This window comes from Grammomys surdaster, unplaced genomic scaffold (assembly GCF_004785775.1).
Source record: "Grammomys surdaster isolate TR1022 unplaced genomic scaffold, NIH_TR_1.0 333, whole genome shotgun sequence".
Classification (NCBI taxonomy): domain Eukaryota; kingdom Metazoa; phylum Chordata; class Mammalia; order Rodentia; family Muridae; genus Grammomys; species Grammomys surdaster.
Window position 1 is genome coordinate 307,601 of NW_021604752.1, and position 12,192 is coordinate 319,792.

The 12,192-nt window shown below is 39.8% G+C and overlaps 2 protein-coding genes across 5 annotated transcripts in view; one reads left to right on the forward strand and one right to left on the reverse strand.

The window, feature by feature from the left end:
- Window positions 1–7,053, reverse strand: part of Krit1 (KRIT1 ankyrin repeat containing) — a 28,501-nt gene extending 21,448 nt beyond the window's left edge. Inside the window, exons 1-3 of one of the 4 annotated variants that reach the window (XM_028778289.1) lie at window positions 6,620–7,053; window positions 3,347–3,496; window positions 2,221–2,380 (exon numbers count right to left, since the gene is read on the reverse strand). In XM_028778289.1, coding sequence (XP_028634122.1) covers window positions 2,221–2,380; window positions 3,347–3,448 — 262 coding nt within the window. In that variant the 5' untranslated portion in view covers window positions 3,449–3,496; window positions 6,620–7,053. The remainder of the gene's footprint in view (window positions 1–2,220; window positions 2,381–3,346; window positions 3,497–6,619) is intronic. The other 3 variants (XM_028778286.1, XM_028778288.1, XM_028778287.1) reach the window with 3 other exon arrangements.
- Window positions 7,054–7,482: 429 nt separating this feature from the next.
- Window positions 7,483–12,192, forward strand: part of Ankib1 (ankyrin repeat and IBR domain containing 1) — a 78,348-nt gene continuing 73,638 nt past the window's right edge. Inside the window, exon 1 of the mRNA XM_028778285.1 lies at window positions 7,483–7,586. The gene's annotated coding sequence lies outside the window, so the exon portion shown is untranslated. The remainder of the gene's footprint in view (window positions 7,587–12,192) is intronic.

The following is a 12,192-nucleotide window of genomic DNA, read 5'->3' on the forward strand; positions in this document are numbered from 1 at the left end:
ATTATATTATATTATATTATATTATATTATATTATATTATATTATATGCACTAATAAAAACTGGTAATTCTGGCAGTCGGGGAGATGACTCAGTGGGTAAAGTATTTGCTGTACAAGTGTGAGTACCTGAGTTCAAAACCTAAAAGCCAGGTAAATTTGGGCACAATAGTGTGTGCCTATAACCTCACTGCCGGACAAGAGATAAGGGAGATGCAGATAGGAGAATTAAGGTGAGGCCAAGTACCCTGGTGTATGCAGGTACTAGCAATAAAGAAATCTCTTATCAAACAAGGTGGAAGGCAAGGGCAGACACTCAAGGTTGTCCTCTCCCACCACACATGCGCCATGGTCCAAACATGACCTGTACTCACACATACAAATGACCATATAGGCATGCATGTACACACTAAATACATTCAGAGTTTTTAATTAAAAAATAAAAATAAATGTTGGTAAATTTTGATACTATAGGATCAATATATAGATAAACAACTAATAAGATTCAGGGTCATATTTTAATGTCCTAGAGACCTCCTATGAGCTGGAGCTAGAGAGAGTTGTGAGCCTCCTTGTGGATGCAGGAAATTGAACCCAGTCCTCTGTGAAAGCAGCCAGTGCTCTTAACCACTCAGCCATCTCTTGAGCCTCTGAATACTTTCCTTTTAAAATTATAACTCCTACTGTATATACACAGCTTATAACTGTTTTACCATCTGACTGCTGTTTATGGGAGGCCAAAGCCTCTGAAAATAGGTTATTATTTTTCAATAACTTGTACCAAGTGCACACTATCTAATATTTTAAGTGGGCTTCAACCTTTCAGGGTTAAGACTTTTTCCCCTTCTTTGTTTTTTTCTACTTGCCGGGACTTGGCTTTCCTCTCCAGGATCTTCTTGTGGTCCTTGTCCAGCTTTAGCCTGGTGATACCCACCTTGCTGGGGTGGATGCCCACATGCACAGTTGTGCTGTTAGCCTTCTCTCGTTGGATTCACTCAAGGTAGACGACATATTTCTGCCAGTACACTTGGACCACTTTGCCAATCTGCTGGCCTTTGTAGTGTCCTCGGACAACCTGAACTTCATCATCCTTTCACATGGGCATAGACCAAATATTATACTTCTGTCTCAGTTCTTTGGAAAGAGGGGAAGACATGATCTTCCTCCAAATGTGAGAAGGTGCATTGAAATGCCGTTTGTGGTTCTTGCTTCGGTCACAAGTCACAAAGGGACTGAATTTAATTTTTTCAGCTGTGATCCACCAATGGCCGCAAAAGGAAAGCCCACTTTGGTTTAAGACAGGATTTCTCTGTGTTGCCCTGGCTAGGCTGTCCTGAAACTCCCTCTGTAGACTAGGTTGGCCTTAAACTCAGAGAGATACATTTGCCCCAGCTGAGATTAATATGTTTATGATATTTTTTTCTATTTTTTTCTTTTCTTCCTTTTTTTTTTAATTTTTAAATTTTTTAAAAAAGTATCTTTCTTCTATGACCAAAATGAGAAGAAAAGTATTACCTTGTTAACTTAAAGGTTTGGGGTTTTTGGCTAATTAATCTATGAATATTGTTTCCCTTAACTATAAAAGAGGCTCATGGTTAGGGTTTTTTTTGTTTTTGGTTTGGTAGTAGCACAAAGATAATTATCTACAAAACTATATTGCTAGCAAAAGTAATCTGTAGTATTTCCATTAAATAAATCCTTAACACTGCATCTTCTTAAATGTTTGGGTTCTATAGACACTAGCTATCACTGGGAAGGAGAGGATCAGTGCAGGGTGGAGAAAGGGCTAAGCTGGAACGGTGAACATGATACAGTACAAAACCCACACTGGAAAATTCTATAACTGAATTTAAGTTCCTTCTTGAAAGAACTGGGCTATAGTTTAACAACATCCTGAGGTTTTCATACTTTTTTAAATGGAAGGGAAGATAGAAATTAATTTTAAAATATTTTTAAAAGGTTTTTTTTTTTTTCTGGGCCAGACAGAGCAGCACAGTTTTTAATCTCAGAACTCAGGAGGCAGAGGCAGAGAGATTTCTGCAAATTCCAGGCCAGCCTGGTCTACATAATGAGTTCTAGGACAGCTAGAGTTACACAGTTGAAACTCTGTCTCAAAACAACATAAACAAAGCAAAACAATCCTCTAGCACTCCAAACCCACCAAATGTTCTTTTAAACTACTGAAAACAAACTGTTAGGTGTAGGGAGAAAGAGGGTTCCTACCTTTGATGCCCTGGTTTGCAGGAGAAATTGGTTTGGTAGTTTCTACTACATAGTCCAATATGCCTTGGGCTATTTCACTGTTGCCTTGAAGTTTAGTTTCCAGCAAAACTTTCTTTCTCTTTTTTTTCTGTCCTTCAATGGGAACTTCATGCAATAAAATCTTAGATGAGAAAATGACATTAAAATAAAGTTTAAAATTTACTTTCCCTAGAATACTATTGTAATCTGACTTTCTCTCTTCCTTCCTTCCTTCCTTCCTTCCTTCCTTCCTTCCTTCCTTTCTTTCTTTCTTTTTTTTGTTTCGAGACAGGATTTCTCTGTGTAGCCCTGGCTGTCCTGGAACTCACTCTGTAGACCAGGTTGGCATCGAACTCAGAAATCCACCTGCCTCTGCCTCCCAAGTGCTGGGATTAAAGGCGTGCACCACCTCCGCCCGGCCTGACAGTCTTTCTTAACCCTAGGTGCATACTATAAAATAATCTATGGACCTTTAAAATAATACTAATGCTAGTCTCCTCTCTGGATTTATTAAATCATAATGGGCTCCTAGCATTAGCAGCTTCCCAAGTCAACTGATAGTGAAAACAAGATTGGGAAATATCTTCGGATAACAGTACAAAAGCAATTTAAGCAAACTGTAGAAATTACGCTGAGTAAATTGATTTTTTTTCACTAAGTTTTTAATTTTTGAGTTATGCTATAAATTATACAAAGATCTAAGTAAATAAATGTAAGAAAATCATGACTTTGTCTTTCTCCGTTTCCTTCACTTGTAAGGCAGGGTCTCATGCACACCCAAGCTGTCCTCAAGCTCCCTAGGTAGTCCAAGTCCACCCTGACTGGTTTTATGCAGTGCTACGAATCAAACTCAGACATTTATGCTAGCCAAGTACTCTATCACGTGGTTTACATCTCAGTCTTCAAATAACTTTTTAATCTAATAATCTACATATGTAAATGAATACCAAATTATGAAAGGCACACAGAAAAAATACAAGTGGATACAGAGCTATATTAACTAGCCTATTAATAATAATTATAGCATATGGTCATAATGCTTTATGTGTACATGGTCATACAGAATGACATTCAATAGTAGGAATTAAATGTTATCAAATCTTCTCACCTCATAGGATTTAGCTCTATACTCCCGAGAGTTGAGACTGGCAGTATTCTTTGGACGGATAACCGCAACATATGCATCTTCTATGTTTTCTGGATTTCCCATTGCGTTATAAAACAAACAAAAAGTTCCTTGGAAGAGGAAATGACATAACTGGTGGAAAGGTAAAAAAAAAAAAAGCATTACATCCTAGTACAACAACTTTTATTTTCTTATATTCACTTTGAAAAAAAATTATAGAATGTTGACTTTTATGTCTTACAATATATAATACCTAAAAGGCAAGCAAGAGATTAATTCTATCTTTATCATCAAGAATCAAGAATTCAGGAATTAAAAAGGTGGTACAATTATAAAATATCTTATAAAGTAAATGACTTGAAATAGGGGTTCAGAATAATGTACTCTTATTTCATATACAGTATACAGATAAATGCTAAGTTTGTAATCTGGGAGTAACTGGCTGCTTTATATTACTGACACTCTATAACTTTCAACAAGAAAATATTTGATTTAGTCATTTGGATGACCTAACCTAGGGTTTATAATTTTCTTCGGAGATGCCCATTATAGATCTGAATGAACCATTTGGTCAGTTGACAAAAGAAATCTTTTCCATCTGTGTTGTCAATTCTCTAGATAATCCAAAGTTGCTCTTCTAAATAAATTCACTGTATTGATGAATGTAACCCTCCCTGTTCCCCCCCAAACTATTTTTAAGTCTTCATTGGGCAATTTTGGAAAAAGTAATTGAATTTCAGCTGTATATGTGACTGCTGAATGTTCTCGTTGTCAGTGCAATTACTTTTTCACAGCTATACTAAAATGCTTCTCTTGGACTGAGCTTTTGGGCTTTTAAAGGTTCCCTGAGTTATATGCCAATAAGTTCCTAAAAGAACATCAACCAAAGAGTTTCTTTTCTAGTTACATTGACATGGACTCTCTTCAATTTTTTAAAAGGCCCATTAGGCATTAAAATGTTTTTTTCATTTTTAAAGAGTCCCTTATTGCTTCAACTCCCAGGAGAGAAAAAAAGAGAAAAAGAGCATTTTCAAAAAAGGGCTGAAAATGTTCCTCGAGAGGACGGATACACATTTATTCTGTTTTCTCAGAGCCAACTGATGTCACTCTGATACTCTAACTCACTTTCCTAAAATTTAAAATTGTCTTATTTTTCAAAGTTTCATTAAAATGAAAAATTTTTTAAAGTTCATAACTTCTGGTATTTTAAATAAAATTTAGTCTAAAAGCTTAGCAAGTATTATTTCACAAACATTTGTGTTAACAAAAAAAATTTTTAGTTACAAAAGTTTCCATTGTATCAAAGAAACTAAAGGTATTTCTTTTTTTCAATGGTTTAATTGATTTACTTTACATCCCAACTAAGGTTTTCCCTCCTTCCTCCCCTCCCAGAGCTTTCTTCCTCTTTCCCCCACCCCTATTCCTTTTCTCTTCAGAAAAGGGGAGGGAGATGTCCCATGGCTATCAACCAACCTTCAAATCAAACTGCACTAAGCCTATGTGCATCTGCTCCTGTTGAGCTGAAGAGGCAGCTGAGTTAGAGGAAAGGGTCCCAAAGCCAGGCAGCAGGACAGGGACAGTCGGAAACTAAAGGCATTTCCTTGAGGAAGCTTGAGTGAACATTAGGATGAAGACATTTCATCTTGTTTAAAGTTCTGAGGACAGATTCATTCCATAATTTGTGGAATTTTTTTTCAGCTCAAAAATTTTAATAAGAACATTCTAAAAATCCACTACATACAAAAGAGCTGCTGACAGAGAAAAAGTGGAAGCTAAAAAATTCCTGTTTAGCAACTGCTTTTCATCTCAGATTAACACTGACTAAAATATAATAAACTATAAACAATAAGATATATACATACATATAGATGCCTTAAAGACTGCAAACCTCCAAAAAAGACACTGTATTATAGACACTGTACAAAGCACATGGCATTTATAGAAAGCAATTATAGAAAACGATGCTTTCTATAAATTACCTCAAGGAGAAATTAAGTAGTTAACTTTCTACCCAGAATTTAAAGTAAACTAATTCTTTTTTTAAAATAATTTATTTATTTATTCTCAAATCGTAATTCATTCACTCAGGGGTTATAAACACAGAAAGGCAGGATGTGGGGAAGGGGATGACACTGGAGTGTGGGTGTTCAGGGGGAATACAGATTTCTTTCAGAACAGGGTATCGGCTGGGTAAGGGTTCAGGGGACAGGTCACTATGACTCTGCCTATGACTCACTTGTCCTTATCTAAGTTGGTATTGTCTGCCAAGGCTACCTATTTACAAGGTCTATGACTACTTAGGCTGGTAAATTTCTACAAAAGCTGCCTGTTTACAATAGCTTATAGCCATCTGTTTCAATAAGTAAACTAATTCTTATCTCTATCAATTCATAACAAGAAAACGTCTATTAACAAAGTGTTTCATTTGTTAATACTCATTATATATTTTAAATTCCCATCATATATTTTAAATATATAAAATAAATTTACTATTAATAACATTTCTCGCAAAAGTTCTTAACATTTTATTTCAAAAAGTATTTGTTCTGGAGCACTTAAAATAGTCTTCCAATGACACAAGAAGAAACAGAGGTTGAAGCCAGGAAAACAACAAAAGCTACCAGCCATGAAAGTAAAGCTGGTGCAGCTGAAACCCGTAAAGCAATAAAGGCATTGCTAATATGCTATATGGCTGATTGCAGTGGAGAAAATGTTCAGGCATGAATGGTATACTGCCTAAATAATGAGGACTTATGTAAGTGGTGATGGTTCATAACTGGAGGGCTGTCTGCGATCTTTTTAGAACTAAGTCGGGACACTTGATTATCATTAAGATTGAGAAAGGAGAGGCATACAATTTTCATTTAGTGCCCACAGCAGGGGTAAATTATTCCTTTGTGGGTCAGTGGGTTTTGCAAACAAACAGTAAAGACACGTTAAGTTCCCTAAGAGAGTAGGACAGGAATGGAGGTAGGCCAGCCACATAAAGGCTTCTGGTGAAGTTACAAACATCGAGGGGAGGGGACAGCAAAGAAAGCAAGCCAAAAGCTGTAAACGAGGAACTCGGATAGATACAATCGATAAGCTGTCACTGTCCCGACAATGACAACAACACTGCCTGGGAAGTCTTCCCCTGGCACCACCCACCAGTGTTCCACGATCGGGAAAAATGCAAGCTTCTCTGACCCAAAAGTTCCCACCCAAAAGGCAACCGTGACTTCTCGGTAATTGCTTGTAAGATACAACACTCCTTGCCTGCAGAACCTTGTAGGAGAGCTTCGGGGTCCCTGCCGTTCTCTCTACCTGGAGTCTGGTTCTTGTCTTTCCTAGTTTCCGCCAAGGAAATGGAGAAGACTAACCCGAGCGGGCGGGCGGCCGACCTTCTCACAAGCCGCTACATCCAAGTCAGAGGGTGGGGCAGCAACCGGTGGGTTGAGGAGCCCGTCACTGTTTTCTCTTTCTTCTGCCTTTCTATGAGGCCCAGAGACGCAACACCACTTCCTGTGGCAGGAAGCACCTGGGCTGTCACCAGAAGTCGCCCCGCGAGTTCGGGTCTCTGGGCACCTGTTCTCCACTGTCCTTCCTTCTCCTTGGCCCCAGGAACCCTTCGTCCTCTCCACAAGCTTGCGGCTCCCAAGGCCTCAGTTCGCCATCCCGCCGCTACCGGCGCCGGGCAATAACTTCCGGGGTTACGCCCCCAAGCCTGCTTCAGGTTTGCGGCCGAAAAGCTTCCGGGTCGGTCTGTGGGGTGCCGCCGTTCGTGCCGGTCCGTGCCACTTCGTGCCGCCGCCGCCGCAGCTGTCTGGAGTGGGCAGCTGTGAGCTCGCGGGGTTGGCGACAGCCGAGCCCGACGCTAGCAAAGGGAGGTCGGCCTCCGCGGCTGCGCGCGCACACGACACGACCATGCTCTGGACTTGACCGAGCTGCGGAGGCAGGCGCCACCGCCCCCTCCTCCCTACCCGGAGAGCGGCGGCGCGCAGCGGGAGAAGATGGGGGGCGCCCGCCCAGTGTGAGCTCGCCGGGCGCGTCGGGCTCGCGCAGCGCTTCCCGCGGGCCTCCAGCGCGCATCCTCCGGCTCCCGCAGCCGCTGGCGGCGGGTGGGTGGGGCGCGGAGTGGACCCGAGGTCACCCGCTCGGCGCGAGAGGCAGGTGGCCGCGGCAGAGAAAGACCTGCAGATCTAGGGGATCCACGCGACCCCGGTCCCCGCCGGGAGAAGTAACCGTAAGTCTCTGCTTCGCGGCTCGGCTCTGGCCGAGGCAGTCTCGAGCTGCCTAGTTCACGCCCTTCCGCGTCTCTGGCGAGTGTGCCTGTCGCCCCTTCTCTCCCCTTCCCCGAACGGGCTCAGCATCCTGTCTACCCTACGGGGTTTCTCGCGCTCACGAATTTGCAAGCCTCCCGGTTTCCGCGGCGCGTCCCATCCTCCACACACGTCTACATCGCCTTGTCCCTCTGTCCTCAAAAGATCAGTGCCCTCCTTCATTTTCTGTAGAACCCCGGACCTCAGAACCTCCGCAACCCTGGTTGGGACCTGGAAAGCCTTGGATTCCACTAACTCCGGGGACCTGAAGTAGTGAGGCGCGAATAGGTTAAAAGTCCTCTGTAGGACTGTCATGGGTGGGGATAGGTGCAGATGGCACCATTGAACCTTTATATTTGTTGCTTTTGCCACCCAAACAAAAGAATGAACGCTCCTCTCCACCCTTATTCCCCTCCCTGTATGTGTGAACTGTTCGTGCATTGATGTTTGAGTCGGACGAAATTGGAGCTAGAGCTGTAATTGAACCATCTCCTGAAGAGGTTTTATTCCCACAAGCTTCATTCATATGGAATGGCATGTTGAAAAATCTTGCGTTGAAACGACCCACATTCCCGAAAAGCTTTACTAGTAAATCTGAAGACCGAATGTGAAAACATATGAATTTTTAGTTAGTGTACTTTGGATACTGTTAATTCCTTACTGTTTTGATTACTGTTTGACTAGGCTTTTTCCTCATTAAATTTTAGTTTGCATTTTTAGGGTTGCTTTTGCAGAACTTTCCAGAAATTAAATTAAAGTATAATTTTAATACTACCAGTGATTGGACAATAGCTGTCATGTGTCTTCATGCAGTTACTACTTTTCAAGGGACTGTAGAAAGCAAATGATAATTCTAAAAATAATGTTACCGTGTACGTTGTAGGGTTGTAGGTTCTGTTATTCTGTAAACTAAGGTAGTATAGAAGGCATTGGTGATTTTTTTTTCTTGGAAACTATTATTTCTTTAAGAACAATAAATATATTTAGTCACCCCCACAAATCTTTTAGCAGTTGATCTTGGGCTGTTTCGTTTTGTAACTTTACACTTCCCAGTTTAGTTTGAAGCAGACTCAGAAGACCCCAACAGTCAGTCTGGAAGTGTACTTTATTTGGCACAGAAGCCCAGCACTGTGCAGACTTGAGTGCATTGTGGAAGGTGTGGCTTCTGTTTTCTGTTAAATCAACTTGAGTGTTTTCCTGAGGGAATGGGCAGTTACATGGGACAACCTTTTTTTTGAAAATTCCGCTTATTTCTGTTATCTTTGGGACGTGGGGGAAGATAGGACCAACTTTTCCTATTTTGTTTGTCTCCTCACAGCTCTGGGAATCTTGAGTTTATGCTATGAATGAGTCCTAAAATAGTGTATGTAGTTTTATAAAATAAGGGCTATAAGCAGGTGCATGGTGAGCCATGGAGATAAAGTTCTATTAGCCACTCTTTTATACTCCTGTGGCACCCTCACTTCTGAGACGAGATTGTCTTTCCTCCTCTTTTCCTGGGTGTGCTCACTTGTGAAAGTGAAACACATATATTTATACTGCTAGCCTGTAGGTAAAAGATCAAAGTTATTTTTGTATATGAGGAAATTCAGTTGATGGAAAAGCATGAATAAAGTTTCTCTGATCTCCATGAATGGAGTGAAAAACTTTCCTCAGCATTTTGAGTAATTTTTTTCCTTTTGAGGGTACATGCACTATTCATTCATCTAGGTTAAATTTTTAAGTGTTACTTTCAAATATTGAGAGTTAGCTCAGAATTGTCTCAGCCTGGAGGAGTTTGTATATCATCCTAAAAATGCTTAGATACCTTGTTTACCTTTTCACAGTGACCTAACTTGAGGAACAGTGATTTTTCTACTTTACAGTATATTCTCTTCAAACTGCCTCTTCCCTCCCACTCTACATACTTTACTTTCCTGCTTCTTTTTTTTAAACCTCTTTTCATTCAACCTTTACTGAACTGTGTGTGAAGATCAGGATTAGTGTTCTGCTGCCACAAGGATAAGTGCATCAAGATTCCCTTTCTTGTTGAATTTACCAACATTTGACTGTGATTCTACCTAAATGTCTTAGAGGATTTTGATTCTGCATTGAAAATACTCCTTCAGACTTGAAAGTTATTGTACCCCTGTTATTAGAAGGATATACAGCCCAGTAGCATTTTGATACAGTTCAATCTAACAGTTTCTTGGAGCCCCTAACTTTTCTAGAAGCATAGCTTACGACTACTAACGCTTTTCTCCTAGTGCTTCATTTGTATTATAAACATTTTGTTCATGTTTAAAAATCAAAGTCTGTTAAGAGCTTGCTCTTCTTTTGGCCAGTGCCTTTTACTACTAATTTCATGCTTTTCTGTCCTTGATGTCATAGAACAGATCATTAATACTTCTTGATTTCTGAAAAGACAGCAGCATTTGCCGTTTTTTCTGTTCTGTCACATGTGTGAGCGTACACACACACACACACACACACGCACTTATCTTGAAACTCAGTCTTTCAGTTTCACTTATAGTAAAACTTTTTGATATTACTCAAGTTACTGCATACATACACATACTTGAAACTCATACATAGTCTTTCGGCTTCACTTGTAGTAAAAAGTCTTTGATATTACTCAGGTTTCTGGTTGGAAAGGCATTAGAATCCCTACTTAACAAAACTATAGATTTGTTTGATGCTTGGCCTATAAAGATGAACAAATCAAGATTTTCTTTATCATTGGACTGTAAATGCCACTGAAAATAAATGAAGAAAAAGCCTGTTTAGATGCCTTTAGTACACTGAAGGTATAGAAGTATTGCTTTCCTTGTTAATATATCCATTTAGTATAATAAAGGGAGATACATAACTGCTCTAAACCAAAATTTCATTCTGTCTCTGGTCCCAGACATTGATAGCTGGCTCCCAGTTTTTTTCCTACCAGGAGGTATTGTACATTACCTTTTCAGAATTTTAACAATAATTTTGAAATGATTTTAACTTACTTGAATTAGAAGTAATTTCCAATTGAGGAGATGCTACCAGTAAAAAGAGCTGCTGTTGTATACCTTCACCCAGATTTCTTCACTGTTAATGTTGTGCTGCATTTCTTTAGTTGCTTACTACTTCTGTCTGCATGTGTAAGTGCATATGTTTAATACATGCAGTTTTATCAGTCTTTTCTATCATTCTGCGGAAGCTTCCAAAGTGTGCCTTTACCCTGAAATACTAGTGTCTGCTTTCTTAAAACAAAGCACTGATAGGCAACCAGCACACCACCTTCTTAGGAATATGTACTGTGTTTACTTTTATGCCAGACATCATTGGGCTCAGTTTCCCTATCTTCTAAGACTTGTAAAGTATAAGCCTGCATTTTCTAGCATAACCCACATCCTAGAACTAAGAAATATTTTCTCATGCCCCCAGCCAAGTGATGCTCTCCTGACAAAAAAGATGCCTTGCTCTTCATATAAAGCATACGGTGCAAGACCATGACACTAGCAGATGACATAACAAGATATAGTTGTAGAAATAAACTCTAAAATCATTTATCAGCCCTTCACTTGCTGGCCTTAGTGTCATTGATGACTCCTACCTAAAATAACCACTTTTGATGATTTGCAGTTACTATTTGTGTCCCTTTGCATGTAGTAGTTGATACCTTATTGAGAGCTGCTTCTCTTTTCTCATTTTTATTAACTAGAGATTAAGTGGCTTTGACTTTTTGTGAGGTGTTGTGAATTGTTACTGTTTTCACTGTTGTGCTATTTCAGTTGTCTTCAGGTTAGCTGTGGGGAGCATCTTTAAACTGGCTGCTACACCCGTCTATCATAGTCCTGTCTGCTTCTCTGTTCATTCCTTTCCTGCAGAATAAATTGTTGTTCCTGATTCATCTTGTGCTTTGCTTGCTCTACCCCTGAAATCAGGCATTTCTACAAAGAGCCTTGCTTTTGATAGATTCTTATAACAAAAATTTGGGAGCTTATGTTCATTGCCACTGGAATATGAGTGCTTCCAATTCCTTTTGCTGTGCGTGACTAGAATAGGTGAATTGTGTATGCATACATATGCAGTAAGTATATTCATATACATACCCTTTTTTGGTTTGGGTTTTTTTTTTTTTTGAGTTATTTTCCAGACTGGCTTTAAATTTACTCTATATCCAAGGCTGAGATATTCTAACTTCACAAAACAGCCAACCAACAAATTAGAGAGTATTTCCTGTGTAGTGAGAAATCAGATGTAGACTGTCTGGGGCAGTATGGTTCTCTACAGTGCTGTCATTTGTCTTTCTCTTTAGTCATCTTAGCTTATTGCCTTGTGGTCTTAAGATGACATTCAAGCTAAGTAGCAATTTCTTCCTATTTCTTCTCTCTACTTCTAGGCCTCTGCTTGTCTTATCAGTATCATATCTAGTAATCTCTAGAATTGAGCCAAGACAAAAGAGCCCAGCCCTCTTCACACCCCATAAATTCTCTTGAATTACTTTTATTCTCTTCTTTTAGAAAATAATGCAGATTTGGCTTCATGTGACATGAATTTATATTTAGA